General features: G+C 39.1%; 1 protein-coding gene across 3 annotated transcripts; it reads left to right on the top strand.

The window, feature by feature from the left end:
* Nucleotides 1–757: 757 nt before the first annotated feature.
* Nucleotides 758–18303, top strand: CHURC1 (churchill domain containing 1). Of its 3 annotated transcripts, none has more exons than XM_068966648.1 (4): nucleotides 758–858; nucleotides 8415–8550; nucleotides 10538–10608; nucleotides 15875–18303. In XM_068966648.1, exons 1-4 carry the CDS (start codon nucleotides 820–822, stop codon nucleotides 15965–15967), a joined length of 339 nt encoding a protein of 112 aa, XP_068822749.1. In that variant the 5' UTR covers nucleotides 758–819; the 3' UTR covers nucleotides 15968–18303. The 3 variants fall into 3 exon arrangements, with proteins under 3 accessions (XP_068822749.1, XP_068822750.1, XP_068822751.1); XM_068966649.1 differs by having other exon boundaries at nucleotides 783–858; nucleotides 10535–10608; XM_068966650.1 differs by lacking the exon at nucleotides 10538–10608 and having other exon boundaries at nucleotides 783–858.
* Nucleotides 18304–18440: the final 137 nt, after the last annotated feature.

Raw genomic sequence — 18440 nt, 5'->3', positions numbered from 1 at the left:
TCAATATAAAAATTACTCATGAAATATTTCACATTTTTTCCATACTAAGTCTTCCAAAGCTAGTGTGCAGGATGTACTTACAACACATTTCAGTTCAAATTTGCCACATCATAAGTGCTTTTATAGCCACATGTGGCTACTGGCTACTGTATTAAAAAGGTGCAGAGCCCAGGGTAGGAACCAAGTCCTATCTTGGTTGGCTGAGTAGCTTTGTTATCCTAGATAAGACCTTTAACCACTTATTTCCTTGGTTTCCTCCAGAGGTCTCTAGGATGGTCATTTCTTATTAACACTTTTAAGAGATTCTCTGCAGAGCTATATATAAGTGGCTCTTCCCAAACACTTCATTTATTGCTTATTCACCTGCCAAGATCTGAACTATCACTCTCACTGCCCTAAGAAAAATGTATCCAAATTATAATTTCAGCTTTATGTATATGGAGTAAGTCGAGGAAGTGAGAAAGAATTCCCTCTCGTGAGTTTTGTGACTTGCCTTTCTGTCAGCCTAGCCTCAGGAAGGCACCTATTAGAATTTTGCGAGGTCCAAGATCCCTTTCCCCTTCCCGCCACAAGGTCCCGGGTCTCTTCCGCTCTATAAGGAAGGTTTCCTAAGTCCTCTTGGCTCTCAGTTCTTGTTGTCTGAGAGACCAGATCCTTCCCTAACAACCGTTGCTAAGGGGCGGAGACTTGGAAATGATTCCTGGGACCAAATACTCGAGGATCTAGTATTTTGGGCGCATGCGGCGACCTTCTTTGAACTCTCGCGAGGTTTCGTCTTCCCGGAAGCACGGAAGGATCTTCGCTGTTAACTGTGTCGCGATGTGTGTGGACTGTGTGGAGAAGGAATATCCCAACCGGGTGAGCGAGTGGGCGCCGAAAACTGCCCGCTCCCTTGGCCCATGGCCGCCCCTGAGGCTTCTCGTACCCCTGGGAGGTCTGGCGTGGGGCGGACTCAGCCGCTCCACCCCATCCAGCGACCCGGTAGCTGTTTTTAGGCGCCTGACAGTGGGGACGGCTTCAGCCGTCGTTTCCTGCAGATCCCCACCCTGGAGACTGGTAGCAGCCGTCGCTTAATTTCTCTTGAGCTCCAGGGGAGGAAAAAAAACCCCTACCACCGCCACCAACCCAGCCGAAAACAGAGGAAGCCCCCACCCCTACCCTGGTCTTATCCTCAAGCTTGATTTGATGGCGTTCAGTCCTTCTCCCGAATTCGAGCGCTAGAAGGGACCTCTGAAGTCATCTGTTCTAACCCAGCTTTGCTGATGAAATTAATGCCTGGAGGCGGGAAATCTCTTGCGGAAAGTTCACAATCTAGTTAGTACGAAAGGCAAGACTGGAATTCTGGTTTCCTTGCTGTTAACTTTCTTTTAAATCTCTGTTCCTTTCAAGCTCAGGAAATTGCGAAGCTTGTTTACTCTCATTTCCTTCAACGTATATTGACTGAACATTTGTATGCGTGTTTACTTGCGAGCCGTCGAAGAGCGTACGTTTACAGGGTCACTTCGCTAGCAAAAAATGACTAGTACCTAAATGCTATTCAGGTGTAGAGAAAGGGGAGAGCAATAGGAAATAGTGGTTGTTCTCCCCAAAGAAAGGTGGAGTTCATTTGAGACTTAAAGGATAGTTGTGACTAGGGTGGAAAAGGAAAGGAAGAACTGAAGGTTGGGGGAAATAACAAGGATTCTCATATAGGCTGCTTCTGTCTCTTTAATAATTTGAGTAATACTTAGTCTTTTGGGAGGGTTTTATAACACATCATGAACGCTCATATCGTATAACCTCTGAAAGTAAAGGTCTAGCATTATAAAAAAAAAAGTTAAAAGATGTATCCCGAATGACCTGGCAGTTCTGTTTCTAGAGAAATAAATGCATGTTCCTGGAGACTGGTATAAGAATGTTCATAACAGCTTGTTTGTGGTGGTGGTGGTTTAGCCGCTAAGCCGTGTCCGACTCTTGAGACCCCGTGGACTGCTCTTCCCAGAGGAGCCTGCCAGGCTCTTCTGTTCATGGGATTCTCCAGGCAAGAATACTGGAGTAGGTTGCCAGGCTGGAAAAATGTGGTGTGGTCGTAGAATGGAACGCCATGAGTGAATGGAGCAGTGGCTCTCAACTGGGAGCAGTTTTGCCTCCTGTGGGACATTGGACAATAGCGGGAGATATTTTTGGTTATCACAACTGCGGTCCTACAGACACTTAATAGGTAGAGGCCTTATGCCTTTACATTTCACATACTTTTCTGTATTATGGTCTATTTCATACTTTTTTTTTTTTAAGTTTAAAGAGAGATTGTTGTGAATCCAGTACTGAAAACTGCACATTATAAGCACCATGAGGAAGATGTTTGCTGTGGATAATATAAGATATTAAATTGGGGAATTCCCTGCCTCCACTTCCACTGCAGGGGAAACAGGTTCAATCCCTGGTCTGGGAATTAAAATCTCGGGGTGGGGGGGGGGGCGGAGTGGATATATATATATATATATGGGTGGATTTTTAAGAGTTGAGCTCATCAGAAGACAAAAATTATATTGAAGTTTAGACTATACACTTTAGGCTTTGGGCAGCCATCCAAAAAAAAAAAAAAAAAGAGCAAAGAAATGACTCTGAAACCTGCTATATAGGAAAGTGGATCGTATGGTTGTATGTTGAGATGATGGGATGGGGGGAAATGTAAAAGGACAGCCCTACAGAGCATTTGGGGAAACCAAATGGCAGCTGTAGTATAGGCATGGGATGATGAAGACCTCATATCAAAGAAAGAATTAACAGGACTAAACCAGTTTAATGTAGGAGGGAAGAAGAGAAGAGCATTCATAATCTCAAGAGTTTTCTAGGCAGCTGGGAAGTTTGGAAGTATTACAGAAGTTTGAGCCATATGGGAAGGAGAAACAAAATTGGGGGAGCAAATGATCAGATTGCTTTTTTTTTTTTTTTAATCATGTTTCATCTGAGGTTGAAACTGTAACACTCCAGAAATAGGCTAAAAATATAGGAAGACAGTTTGGGTAAGAGATTCAAACAGATGAGTCAACCAAATAAAGGAGTCAGGAAGAATTTGTTCACTTAGGAAAAGAATGTAGAGAATCAACCACTATCGAGAACTGAGCTTCAAGGATTAAATGAATTTAGAAAGTGAAAATAAAAATATAGGAAGAAGAAAAGAAAAGTAAAGCTTTGAGGTGATTGGAAAACCAGGAAAGTGCCTGAAGCAGTTTTCTCTGATTTTTATTCTGTTCTAAAGTGATTAAAAACTGTCATGAGGAAGAATTGGACTTTTATTTGAAATTCCAGAAGGCAGATTCAGAAATAATTCGTGGATGGTTGTTAGGGGGCTATAGGCTTTAAATCAGAATAAAGAACTTTCTAACAGATTTTTTTTTCTTAATGGAATGGATAACCTTAGAGAAATTGAACTCTTCCTTTCATTCAATAGAGACTAAATGATATCTTGAAGTCTCAGGGATCCCTCCAACTCTGGGATGTTTTGAAGTCATGAGATATTTTTAAGGACAGTAAGAGCAGAAGCCACTCTGCTTGAACCTAGCAAAGGAAAAGGTACTAAGGTGGTGGTAGCAAGTATAGTCCACTTATTCCAAAAATTTGGCAGAGAAAAATAATGGGTTAACATGTTGGGTAGGTCTAAATGCAGAATGAGTAGGTAATAAATATTTAATTGTTTATCTTTGGGCTTCCCTTGTGGCTCAACTGGTAAAGAATCTGCCTGCAATGCAGGAGACCTGGGTTCGATTCCTGGGTTGGGAAGATCCCCTCCGGTATTCTGGCCTGGAGAATTCCATGGACTGTATAGTCCATGGGGTCGCAAAGAGTCGGACACAACTGAGGGACTTTCATTTCACTTGGTTTCCTAAAACGTCTGAACTTTGGTGGTGAATGTTTTTCACAGCCTAGAAGATTTCTTACAGAGCTCTGGCCCTCTTGTTTGTAATATTACACCAAGAACTCGAAGTCAGACTTGAATCAAATTGGAAATGAACCATACTAATTTTTTGAACAACTTTTTTTACTCATCTATGAACCAGATTACTTTTTTCATTTAGAAAAGCATTTAGCAAACCAGTTAGAACTAGAACTCTACTGCATTTTCTAAAATAACTGATTAGGCACAAAATTGTAATAAAACATTTCTATATCAAACTAGAAATGAAACCTATACTTCATATAGTTCAAGTTTCAGCTTTAACATTCTTAGTAATGTAGCAGCCATACAGAAGTGAAATAGCTCAGTCGTGTCCGACTCTTTGCGACCCCATGGACTGTAGCCTACCAGGCTCCTCTGTCCATGGGATTTTCCAGGCAATAGTTGTGGAGTAGATTGCCATTTCCTTCTCCAGGAGATCTTCCTGACCCAGGGATCGAACCCGGGTCTCCCGCATTGTAGACAGACGCTTTACTGTCTGAGCCACCAGGGAAGTCCAAGCCATACAGAAATAGAGCATAAATTTAGACTAATCAGAGGGAAGTAATCAGTGTAAATTGGTTACATGTTTAAATTAGAAATTGTTTTATATACTTTACTGTAAAATTAAGCTGTGAAAGTTCATGTACTCATTGCTATGTGCGTGTGCATTTTGCTCAGTCATGCCTGCCTCTTTGTGACCCTATGGAGTATACCCTGCTAGGCGCCTCTGCCCATGGGTTTCTCCGGGCAAGAATACTGGCGTGGGTTGCCATAGCTTACTCCAGGGAATTTTCCACGACTCCTGTGTTGGCAGGCAGATTCTTTACCACTGCACCACCTGGGAAGCCCAAATTGTTGTTCAGCATCAAACCATATTTGATTAAATGCTGAGTCTGATATATAATTTGTAAAACAGTTGTATGGAAATGGATGCTTTAAAATGATGGTCTGCATTTTAAAATGTCTATAAAAAACAAAACAAAACAAAACACGGGACTGTCCTGGTGGTCCAGCGGCTAAGACTCATTGTTCCCAGTGCAGGGGTGTTGGGTTTGAACCATGGTCAGGGGACTAGATTCTATATGCCACAACTAAGACTTGGAGCAACCAAATAAATAAATATTTTAAAAACAATCTGTAATCAGTAACTTAACTTTCCACTTTAAGACAGTGAAAAAGTGAGAGCAGACTGAACCCAAAGCAAGCATTAGAAATGATACAGATTAGAGTGGCAATGAATGAAATAGAGAGAAAATAGAGGAAATCAGCAAAATTAAAATTTGATTCTTTAAAAACTGTATTTTCCATTTTTAAGTACTCCCTGTCAAAACGTATACGCTGATAAGTTATACTATCTGAAATAATAGTTTTTTGAAAGAAACAAACTGGCCCAATCCTTGTCAATATTTTTGCAGATTTCTCAAATTTGTAAGATTTTATCATAATATACTTTCATACTAATCATCATAGTATTTAACCATTTTTTCCTATGTATTTGTATACCTTTACAGATCTTCAATCAGGATTTGGCTGAATCACACTTTCTAAAGATTGTTAACTTTTGACTTTTTTCCTATCTTTTTGAAACTGTTATAGCTTACTATTATTACTGCGGAGTTGATTTAGATTTTATTCTTCTCTTTCCTCCTGGTGTGAAAACCTCAAACGCTTCTCTGAATACTGTATTCTTTAATTTTCTTTCCCAAATTTGGACATTAATAATCTTGCTTTATCTAATAAAATAATCATGCCTCACTGATGAAGGTTACCCTCACTTTCAAATGACCAGGGCCCTTAGAGAAAGCCCCATCAGTTTCTTAGGTACTTTACTTGCATTTTCCCATTTCAAGAATTTATTTCCTTACCTCACAACATGTACATAGGTATCTTTTCTCTTCCTTCAGTATTTAGAGTTTACATTTGCCCTGCTTATATGGTCAGATTACAGAGGTTAGACCATATTGTATTAAGTGCCTGTGTTTATGTATGCACTTCTGCTCAGAGTTCTGTTAATAATTTATTTGAACATGGTATTTAGATGTTTATTCTTTTAAGAGTTTTTTAAAAATTCCTTAATTTCTTGGAGTCTTTGACAGTCAACTTTTCTGAATTCAAGGCAGTAACAGTTCAGACCTCAACAGGCTTTTTGTCAAAGTTTATTAAATTCTAGCTGAGCTATTTAAAATCCTAAAAGATAATGCTGTTAAAGTGCTGCACTCAATATGCTGGAAAATTTGGAAAACTCAACAATGGCCACAAGACTGGAAAAGGTCAGTTTTTATTCCAGCCTCAGAAAGGCAATGCCAAAGAATGTTCAAACTACCATAGAGTTGCCCTCATTTCACATGCTAGCAAGGTAATGCTCAAAATCCTTCAAGCTAGACTTCAACAGTACATAAACCAAGAACTTCCAGATATATAAGCTGGGTTTAGAAAAGGCAGAGGAACCAGAGATCAAATTGCCTACTTTTGTTGGATTGTAGAAAAAGCGAAGGAATTTCTATTTCATTGACTACACTAAACATCTGTTTCATTGAAAAACATCTATTTCAAAACATCTATTTCATTGACTACACTAAAGCCTTTGACTGTAGATCAGAACAGACTGTGGAAAATTCATAAAGAGATGGGAATACCAGACCACTTTACCTGCCTCCTGGGAAACGTGTATGGTCAAGAAGCAATAGTTAGAACCGGACATGGAGCAGTGGACTAGTTCATAACTGGGAAACTAGTGCGTCAAGGCTGTATATTGTCACCCTGCTTATTTAATTTTTATGCAGAGTACATCATGTGAAATGCCAGGCTGGGTGAATCACAAGCTGGAATCAAGGTCACCAGGAGAAATATCAACAACTCATGTATGCACATGATACCACTCTGCTGGTGGAAGGCGAAGAGGAACTAAAGAGCCTCTTGATGGAGGTGAAAGAAGAGAGTGAAAAAACTGGCTTAAAACTCAACCTTAAAAAACCTAAGATCATGGCATCTGGTCCTGTTACTTCATGGCAAATAGTTGGGGAAAAAGTGGAAACAGAGGTAGATTTTATTTTCTTGGACTCCAAAATTACTGTGGACAGTGACTGCAGCCACGAAATTAAAAGATGCTTGCTTCTTGGAAGAAAAGCTATGACAAACCCAGACAGCATATTAAAAAGCAGACACCTTATGTTGCCAACAAAGGTCCGTACAGTTAAAACTGGGTTTTTCCAGTAGTCATGTATGGATGTGAGAGTTGGACTGTAAAAGAAGGCTGAGCACTGAAGAATTGATGCTTTTGAACTGTGCTGGAAAAAACTCTTGAGAGTCCCTTGGACAGCAAGGAGATCAAACCAGTCAATCCTAAAGGAAATCAACCCTGCATATTCATTGGAAGGACTGATACTGAAGCTAAAGGTCCAATACTTTGGCCACCTGATAGAGCCAACTCATTGGAAAAGACCCTGATGCTGGGAAAGATTGAGGGCAGGAGGAGAAGTGGGCAACAGAGGATGAGATGGTTGAACAGCATCACCGACTTAATGGTCATGAGTTTGAGCAAACTCTGGGAGATTGTGAAGAAAGGGGAAGCCTGACGTGGAAAAGCCTGGCGTGCTGTTGTCATGTTGACATGACTTAGCAACTGAACAGCAACAACAATCATGTAACTAGGAAAAGAACTTGAAAAAGAATAGATACATGTGTATGTATAACTGAATCACTTTGCTGTACACCTGGAGCTAATACAACATTGTTAAATCAACTATACTTCAATATAAATAAATAAGGTTAATTAGGTTGCTTATGAATTAATTAAGTTCTGAACAATTACTAGTAAGGCCTTAGCAAAGGCCTCACTTGAGCCAGGAACATATGTTATTTAGTTTCTTAGTTACAGTTTCTTTCTCTTTTAAATGTCATGGTGTCAATCTGATGAATTGCAGAAATTCTCTTCTTTGCTTGAATCATACATATCCTAAGGACTGGTATCTATAAGAGCTGAAAGTTTATTTATCCGTATTTATTTTCTGATATTTTTAAGGCTTGAGAAAATGCTTTTTCAACAGTCAACTGAGTATCGCATTGCATAAGATCATTTTTATTATTAGCTCAGAGTTTCCATTTTGATTAAATTTTCATTCTAGTTTTATGATACCTCATTTAGTGGTGTTGGCTATTAGATTTTCTAACTTTTCCTTTTCATGTGTTATATTAAAACTTCATTAAGTTGTTTCCTAATTGCATTTAGTCTTCTCTCTCAAACACAGTTGCAGACTTCAGAGACTTGCAGCCGTAACACTGCCTCAGGTTTATTTACTATGAATAATACTTCTAGAGGAAAGCTAGTAATTTCAAAAATTACTTGGCATAAACTTCAAGCAAGTAAATTGTGGTCATGTTTTTTGCCTTTAGAGACTTTAAGTCTATTAATCATTTTCTCCAAGGATTTTTAAATATAAGAAAATTAAATCTCCCCCCTCAAAAGAAAATTAAATCCCTATTTTTCTTATTTTAGGGTAACATCTGCCTGGAAAATGGATCTTTCTTGCTGAACTTTACAGGCTGTGCAGTGTGCAGTAAGCGAGATTTTATGCTGATCACAAACAAATCTTTGAAAGAGGAAGACGGAGAAGAAATAGTTACCTATGATCGTAAGTAGACTTTTTTTAACATCTAAGTCTGTTAGCAGATGTCATCTTTTGGGAACTAGGTTGTGCAAAGTATTATGAGGTCTATATTACTGTCATATTGCAACACGTAATCACTAGTTTTTTAAGAGGAGAATATAGGTAACATCTCATGTATCTAGCAACATCATATATTCCTCATAAATGACTTGCAGATAGCTGAAGCTTATGATTTAGGCACCAGTTTTCTTTTGTTTATCTTTAAAGACTATGTCTTCTGAAATAAGATATAGGGACTTTTTTTTAAACTTAGGGTCATCCATGTGAATTTTCACCTTCTATTATAGTATAATGCAATGATGTGCTTCAGCAGCTCTTAAGTGTTTAGGGCTGTTTGTCCTTATACTAAATGGCTCTGAGAAACTGTTTTTTTAAGTCTTATTTCTGCTTTTATAGCTTTTGTCTCTTTTGTTACTGTCAGCCTATCGTTTCTTTTGCTGCTGTAAGGATGGTGCCATCTTCATGCGCTGTTCCTCATCCTTGATACTGGGAAATGAAATAAATAACTGTATAATAAAAAATCAGTTCTGAGGTTGGCACTAAGAATCTCTGAGTAAATTTACGAACATGTAGACTTTAGTGCAGAGAAGGCAATGGCTTCCCACTCCAGTACTCTTGTCTGGAATATCCCATAGATGGAGGAGCCTGGTGGGCTGCAGTCTATGGGGTCTCGAAGAGTCGGACATAACCGAGCGATTTCACTTTCACTTTTCACTTTAATGCAGTGGAGAAGGAAATGGCAACCCACTCTAGTGTTCTTGCCTGGAGAATCCCAGGGTCGGGGGAGCTTGGTGAGCTGCCGTCTATGGGGTCGCACAGAGTCAGACACGACTGAAGCGACTTAGCAGCAGCAGCAGCAGCAGACTTTAGTGCTGAGATACTGTGGCAGCTGTTTTAACTAGTCACATTTCCTTTTTGATTGTCTCCTGATTTTTTGGTATGTTCTGACTATATGAAATAAATGTGTAAATAATGATATTTTTAAAGACGGGTATAAAAAGACACTAAGCCTTTAGAATAGAGTCAGAAAATAGAAAAATGTGCTATATTAGAAGACTCTTCTTTCTTTTAGCATATTTAATTTTTATTTTTCTAAAATAAAACACTTAGAGGATAGTGGTCAAAAGCAAAGGCTCTGGAGCGAGAAAGCTTGGGTTTGAATTCTGGTTCCAACACTTCCTAACTTGGCGTGGTCTTCCTAGTTACTGACACACAGTGTGTGTTTTTTTACTTATCCTTACAAAGGGCTTCCCTGGTGGCTCAGCTGGTAGGGAATCTGCCTGCAATGTGGGAGACCTGATCCCTGGGTTGGGAAGATCCCCTGGAAAAGGGAATGGCCACCCACTTCAGTATTCTAGCCTGGAGAATTCCATGTATAGTCCATGGGGTCGCAAAGAGTCGGACATGAGTGAGCGACTTCACTTCACAAAGGTGATAAGAACAGTATCTACCTTGTTGGGTTTTTGAGAAGATTAAAAGTGTTTAAAACAGTATCTGGCACATAATAAGCACTCAATATATCATAGTTATTACAATATTGTTTTTACTAGAGTCTTGTTACTGCTAAATTCACTTTAATGTCTTGTGTTAACTTTTTGTTTATGTTTGGGTAGTAGCACAGTTTCTATCATTCCTGAGAATAAAAGCTCCTATATAATTAGGTAGGTCCAGCTAGTTTAAAAAATACACATATCTGTTAATTGCTTACCTTAGCTTCCAGTGGGAATTGCACATTAAGTCTCTGAGTTCAGGTCCTTAATTATATAGCGTTGCTGTGTAATAGGGTCTGTATTTTTTTTTTATCAAGAGGGACATTACAATGGGTTTCCTTTGTGTTAAATTTGACAGAGTTAAGATTCTTTTAAAGCAATACCATGCTAAGAATAGAAATTTTACTGTCTTCAGACACCATCTAAGATTTAATTATTTAAGTTTCTCTCTGTTTCAGCAGATCTGTGTAAGAATTGTCATCACGTAATAGCCAGGCATGAGTATACATTCAGTATCATGGATGAATTTCAGGTAAATGTATATATGTGGGTGTGTTATTGAGGGGAAGGGGGATAAGAGTACACTTGACAAATTTAGGTATAATCTTCATAAATGAAGTGCTTGCAGATGTTAGAGGAGACCGTCCCTCTCTTCCACTTGTGTAAGTTGAGACAGATACTTTAGATGTGGGTGGATCTGTTCAAACCTGTCTTCACAAGAGTCACAAAGCAAAATGCATGCCTTACAGATGATATCACTGTCCTGTCATTTTTGCTTATAGAGAATAGCACCTTATGGCTTCTTATAAGGTTATCATTGTGCCTCTTTTTTCTCTACCCAGTTATTTGATTGCACAATTGTTGGCTTTAAGTGTTGATCTGCCCACTGCCACCATTCTGTAGAGCATGGTAATCGTAATAGTGAGATTATCTCTGTTTCTGTTGTAGGACTGTAGTCAGCAACTCTGTGGTTTCAATTTTGATAGGATATTTGAATATTATTTGCTAAGTTAAATAACACGATAGGTGTATCATGGTTGGAGGAGAGAAGCTGAACCACTGTAAGGGTAGAGAATAGGGATCTATTAAAAGATTAGTCCTTATACAACTGTGAGAGCATGTGAAGAATTCTACAGAATCCTACAGGCATAGGCCTGCATTTGCTGAAGATTCACAGATCTAACAGTGAGGAAGAAAAGCTGGACAGTAGGGGAGAGCCAAGGACAAACTGGAAAGCCCAAGGACACACTCATCCATGTCCATCCCTCACTGCTTCCGCTTTCAAGGCTTCAGATTGAGTTACTTATTTCCTGTGAACTACATGTTCATAGGATATAAACGTCAGGTAAGAGCTTTTTACTGTCAAGGGAATTTTTTTTTTGGTACTACTATGATTAGGGAAAAAAATCTTCTACAGTAGAATCTTATAAAATAGTACAGGAGAACCACTTTCATTTTTACTTCAGTGTGGAAGAAGGCACTTAGTCACCTGTCAGAATCTGGTCTAATATCTTGTGGTCCATCTAAATAACATCCTGACCACATCTCCCCAGCATCCAAAAATTATGCCTCAAAGATTCTTGTATGATAGGTGTCTCTTTGGGCAAAATCAAGATCTCAGTGAATGAGTAGTGGCCAAATAGGGGAGTGAACATGTCAAGGACTTAAAGGAGCATCTCTCTCCATTCATGGGAGGACGGGTGTGCTTATAGCTATTTTTCAGCGGTTCCTGAAGCTCCTGTGAGGTTTTTAGAGTCCCTAAGTGAATCGTGAGATTGCCTGTTTATGCCCTCATTGAGCCATAGTGTGTCACCACCACGAGACCAGAGCCTAGCAGATTTTCCTTTATGACTGAGCACAGCCATTTTCAAAGCTGTCCCAGAAGTTCTCTGGGGTAGGAAGAAGGGAAAGGAAGATGGCTATAGTCACAATGCCTAGATAGTGTGGAATTCTCTTGGGAATAAACTCTTAGACTGGACTCTACCTCCAGTCCTCTCTTTCCCAACATCCACTCCCTGCCACCCCCGTGTTCTTTATTTTGCTATCAGCATATTTGTCTTAAAATGATGCTTTCAGACTACCTCTTTGGCTTTTCTAGAATAACTGTCTTTGGCTCCAGTATACTGTCCAAGCTTCCCATCCCAAGGTTCTCCCTGGGTTGGCAGCCTCCCTTTCTCATTTCTCACTGCTCTCCTTTTGCACACCATTCATAGCATTGTCCCAGCTTTAGTCTCTCCTCCTTCCCTCCTGTTGTAGAAATTTTTATTTCCTCCTCTCTGTTATCCCCACAATGCATTTCCTCAGGAACTTCATGTTACCTTCTCTCCTAGCTTTTTCTCAGTGAGATTTAAAGCATTTTTACATTAAATATATTTAGTTCTTCTCTGTTTGTTAAAAGTAAATTAGAATCCTTTTGTTTCACTCAGCTGCTTCTTTGATTCATCCTCTGATCATCTCTCTCCTTCCTTTTGCTTCTTTACTTGAATAGTTCTTTACCCTATTTTCCTTATTTCCCTTTGCTCCTCCTAACAATCTAAAAATTGGTTTTCACTTTACTTTCGAATTTCAAATTTCACTTTACTTTCAAATTTCATTTTCACTTTACTGAAATTATTCTCTCATAGATTCCCTATAATGTAGCCAAATCCTATGACCTTACCTTCTCATCTCTCTTAACATCTTTCTGGATCTGGTTTTTTTAACCATTGTCTTTTTGGAGCATTTTATCTTCTGGGGTCCATAGTGCTAGACTTTTTTTCTTTCTTTTTAAATCATTTTGACAGTTCCCTTGCTTTTTCTGTGGTTTCCTTTCCTATTTCTCCCTAACATCTTTTCTCCTGAGCTTTGGTCTCTGGTCTAGGAACCTTCTCTTTACTCTCTCAGATGCTGAGCACACATATACTCAGTCTCTGATGAAACCTATAGGGCATGTCCCGGATCTCCTCTAACCCTAACGTTCTCTCTGCCCTCCTTTCGCCCTTTGTGTCTCTTTCTTTTGTTTGGCTCCACTGTCACGCTTCATGTGAGGGACCTTACCGCTCAAACCTAAAATACTGCAGCAGTCTCCACACTGTAGTCATGCACACTGCCCTCAAATTAATCTTCTGGAAACACACCATCCTGCCACTCCTCTGCTACTCCTTACGCGATGTGCTTGCCCTGTTCCGTATCACTGTATTTATTCGTGCAGTTTCCTTTGCTTAACTTGTCCCTTTCACTATGTTCATGCTAACTAAATCTTACCTCTTTTAAGCTGTGCTTAAATTGTGTCTCCTTCTGCTTCTTAGTAATCCAGCCCTTTTTTGAACTCTTCTTGTATCTATTGCAGCCCCCAACTCGTGACTAGCCAATTGGTTAGTTCCATCTCAGCCTGATGATCCCAAGGAGTCCTCATTCTCAGCTGCTGTGACTTACTTTCCTCAGCCTCACCCCACTCCAGCCCCCATCTTATTCCAATATTAGTTCAGGTTCAGGGTGGGATTCCCACCGTTGGTAATATTTTGCTTTGTTTGAAATGTCTTATGAGAAATTTAAATCAGAAGTAGGCAGACGAGGACTTACAGAGGTCCCGTGGTTAAGACTGTGTGCTTCCACTGCAGGGGCCTCAGGGACACTCCCTGGTCAGGGAAGTTCTGCATGCCACGGGGTGTGCAAAAGAGAAAAAGGCAGAATAGCATAGTAATCTTCAGTTCTCAGCCTCAGTTTGCTTTATTTGTACCTCTCAGGACTATTTGGAAGCAAATCCCAACATTTACTACTTCTGTAAATATATCACCCTAAAATCCATTAAAAGGGCTATATATTTACCTTAGTAAAGAAGAAGGAAACTGAGATTGCTTTTTCTTTGTCTGTGGACCAGGGAAGGAGAGGACTGAGGGTCAGAATTAGCAGGTAGTAATAGAGGGAAGAGGCCTATGGGACCCTCAGCGTAAAACACAGGATCTGATCTTGCCCAAAGGGGATTCCACCCATCCCAGCATTTCTTCCAGATCACTCCCCACAGGCTTTGCCCAGGTGGAACCTTTGAAGATCTCTGTGAATGACTAGGGGGAATTCTGATTCTCCTAACTTGGCCAGTTTGGGTGAAAAGTGTCCTGATCCCATCGTCTTGGCAGCATGAGAAGATATGTTCCTGGCATCCCAAGTGAGAATTCTAGGCATATTTTCCCATAGAAACACTTCTCTGTGTGGTTAGATTCTATAGGACTTGTACAGTATAAATTTAAAAGACTCCCTGGATTTCCCTGGGAACCTAACTGCTTTGTGTAATGTTACTTCTGTGGGAAACTGCTTCTGCATTCCAAATAATTGACCTGCAATGAAATTTGGATTCCAGACTGCCTATAAATTAAAGATTATAGGTATAATCAGTCTTACTGATGTAACAGTTTTTCCAGATTATACCATATGTTAGGTTTTTTCTTTCTGTCAAGTTGCACTGTAAATTTTGCAAGGTCAGACCTTGTTCTTGCCTTTTCCCATGTCTGCCAGTGTACCTGGCATATTACAGAGCCTTTAGGCACTTAATGAAAACTTGTCATTGGGTAGGTTGGTAGAAAATTCAAATAGTTGTCTAGCTTCACATATTTTCCCATATTGGCTTTATTATTATTTTCTTCTTCTTTTCCAGTGAGAGGTTGACATTCTACTAATAATGTCTAGTGAGTGAAAGCAGAATTTGAAAAACCTTGGAGAGTGGATTTTAACTATTTTTGATTCATGAGACTCTTATTTGTTTGCTGAGCTCTAGCCTCTATTTCTACTGTGTGAGTGGAATAGACTTTAAAATTAAATGTGGTCTTTTAAGAAACAGTCTTTCTACTACTATAACTAAGTCCTCCTGCTGAACTCTCTAGCAAGAAATGGTAGCAGTTGCTGGTTCTGAGTCTTTGTACTGTAGTCACTGTTTACCTCTGTGACCCTCTCTAGTGACTGTTCAGACCCATGAAACTCAAACTGCCTTGACTGATCAATTTCCAGGCAGCCAGCAATCTCAATGTCAGGTGTGGAAATACTAATGGATTTAGTGTAGATGCTTGTTTTCCTAAAGAAGATAAAAGGTTTTTGAGTAAACGATTTGAAAGAAATATGTTTCTATAGTTTATGACCATATTACAAATTCTAGAAAGGAACAGCTATAAAAACAGAACTTTGCCCTAAGGATTTTTGCTTTAAACAAAATACCTTCTGTCGCCAGTCTGAACATTTGTTAAGTCCAGGAAACATAAAACTCCTTAGAAAGATCAAATTCTAGAAAACTAGCTATCTAAATATGAGACATGAGATACTAGTGGATTTAACATAATTGTTTATTTTTTCTGGAGTTATAAAAGCCTTTTGGGTTTGGAAATGTTTTCCCCTTTTTTGTTGTTTTAAAAATCGTTTCTATTGCATATTAGTGTTGAATAATTTAGAAAGGAACGGCTCTAAGAACAGAAATTTGTCCTCAGGGGCGCACACTCAAATTGTTTCATTACTTTAAATGGCAGCACTAAGTAAGCCCAGTATATGTGTTTTCTAAATCCAGGAAATAGCCATGCCTTTCCAAGATGACATTCTTGTATACATAGTAAATACAGCATAGAGTATCAGCATGTATTCAATTTATATAAAGAAAATGTTGTGGGATACACAGACTAAACCTAAGATTTCACTTATAGGAAGAAAGTTGAAGAAATTGATGTACTGTACAGATAGTATATCCATGACAATTTACAGAGAACAGGTTTACCAGAGAAAGTTATGAAGCCTGTTTCTGCTGGTTCCTCAAGGTAATTGTGCACTTTCTCTTGTTCCAGGAATATACCATGCTGTGTCTGTTATGTGGTAAAGCCGAAGATACTATCAGCATTCTCCCGGATGACCCCCGACAAATGACTCTGTTATTCTAAGGATCCTTCTGCAGTTCTGTAATAACACTGTTGTGTTGGTTTACAATACAGCAAGCCTGATGGTTTGCTTAGCTTATAATGGAAATTATTTGCATATTATTTTTTGCTGCTTAGATTCACCTGTTCTTTGAAAGAAAAAGAGTTCCCTGGCAGTCCAGTTTTTAGGACTTGGCACTTTCACTGCTGTGGCCAGGGTTCAGTCCCTGGCTGGGAAACTAAGACCCCACAAGCTGTATAGTGCAGGCCCCACTGCCCCCACAAAAAAAGTAATTTAGGAAATTGCTGAGCTCTTCTGCTAAAGTTCCCAGTGCATTTCAGTGCAACCAGAATGAGGCATCTTTGTTAGCTGTTATGTGGCTGAAAAATAACTAGGATGGAAAGCACATCTAGTGCCCAGATCTTGGTTCCAACAAAAGGAATCTAGGACTCCTTGGAGAAGTGACTGAGTCTAGGACTGGGGCAGTAAATATACAAGATGAGCTTGGAGTATCTTGAGCCACAAAAAAAGGAAGAGCTTGAAGGGAAATCACAGTGATTGGGAGTATGTCAAAGGGACAGAAGAACCCCCCAAAGAACCTCCCAGTGACCAAGGCTGGAACAATCTTAGCAGCAAAATAAAGTAGTATCGGATTATAACCCAAACTATAAAATAAATATTCATGAGTCCCTACGTGAATGACTGAATAAATACATATATTGGAGAGAATAGTTAAGTCCCCCACATAGGAAAATTTCAAATAATGTATGTAGATACTCCTAACTCCTTAACTATGGGTTTGCATGACTTCCTTCCAAAGAGTAGAGTATGGAAAGGGGGAAAAGTAATTTTAACTTTTATTTAAATGAGAGATCTGACAGACATTAGCCTGGTGATCAAGATTAACGTCACTGATGATAAGCCATGTTGATAGCACTACCCTTGATATGTGATAAGAATGACATGTTACCTTTGAGGTCTTCCTCCCCCAAACCCAAAACTTCAGTCTAATCATGAGAAAAACTTCAGACAAATCCCAGTTGAGAGAGAAATCCCAATTGAGGAAAATACCTGACCAGTACCCCTCAAAACTGTCAAGGTCATCAAAGAAAGGAAATCTGAGGAGCTCTCACAGCCAAAAAGAGCCTAAAGACACCTGACTATTAAATGTAATCTGGTATCCTGAATGAGATCCTGCACCAGAAAAAGGACATTTGGTTAAACTAGGGAAATCTGAATAAAGAACAGACTTTAGTTAATAAAATAGAATGGTTCAGTTGCTCCAAAGAGATCTTACCTTGCATAGTTGAAAGAACACTGGCTTGGGTGTCATAAAACCTGGCATTTAGGCCTCTGCCGTTTGGTAGCAGTATAACCATTAAAGCGTCATACTAGACTTTATTGTCCCCTTTCTATAGAATTGGTATAGTATAAATTGATATTATACTTCCTTCATGGTATTGTTAGAAGATCCAAAAATCATGTAAATGTAAAATTCTTTGGAAGGCATATAAAGTACTAGATAGGATGAGATTGTTTTAGTTAGTTCTTGTTCTGAAATCAAAACTTAAGGGTCAGGCATTAAAGCAGAATTGTTTCTTGTCCATATCTCAGACCCTCTGAACGGAGTGAGCCAAGTTGTTTCCAACTTTCAGAGGAAAGCTTTGTTATGCAACAGGAATAATGATGATAGCCGAGGTTTACTGAATACTTACTATGTGCCAAGGCCATTTTAAGCACTTGTTTCATCCTCATTAACCATTCTATGAGGATAGGTACTATTGTTACCCCAGTTTTAGAGCCAGATAAACTAAGGCAAAAAGAAGTTAAGCAGCTGAGTCCAGGTCACGTAGTCCAGTGGTGCTCTCACAGTCATAGTGTTCAGTACACATGAAGTGTGAGAGTCTGGCAAGGTTAGGAAGAGGTCAAGAATATCAGTGACAGCACTGAGGAATTTAGGCATGTCAGGCTAAGATTTATTATTCAGAAAACACAGCTGTTCTTAGGGATCAGTTGTTTTATTCCTGGAAAATGTTTTCCACTTTCTGCAAATCTATATCTGACCTGCTGAGGAAATCATTTGGTGAATTGAATCCAGAAAGCAGAGAAAATGTTTCATTACTTTAAATAGCAGCACTAAGCCCATTACAGTTTCTGAATTGCCCCTTCTTAGAGTTTGCTATTACTTCCAACTTAAGTCTTTTGGAGTTCAAGAGTATGAATTTATATGCCCTTCCTGATATCCTCATCTCTATAATTATCTGTTTTGGGACAATATATTACAAAAAATTTAAACGTAAGATCCTACTTACATATTTCGTTATTATTAAACCGGCATTGTACTGTGTTTGGCGATCTTCCTTATATATCTTATAGCATTTTTTTGTGGATCTAATAGAATAAAGACCTCTTAAACGCAGTTCTACTTCTTTTATATTTCTCTGTTTAAGTAAAGGGGAACCAGGCGAAAGCATTTGTCTTATTTCCTTCTCTGAG

Source organism: Capricornis sumatraensis, chromosome 2 (assembly GCF_032405125.1).
Source record: "Capricornis sumatraensis isolate serow.1 chromosome 2, serow.2, whole genome shotgun sequence".
Classification (NCBI taxonomy): Eukaryota; Metazoa; Chordata; class Mammalia; order Artiodactyla; family Bovidae; genus Capricornis; species Capricornis sumatraensis.
This window is presented reverse-complemented; position numbering and strand designations above follow the sequence as displayed.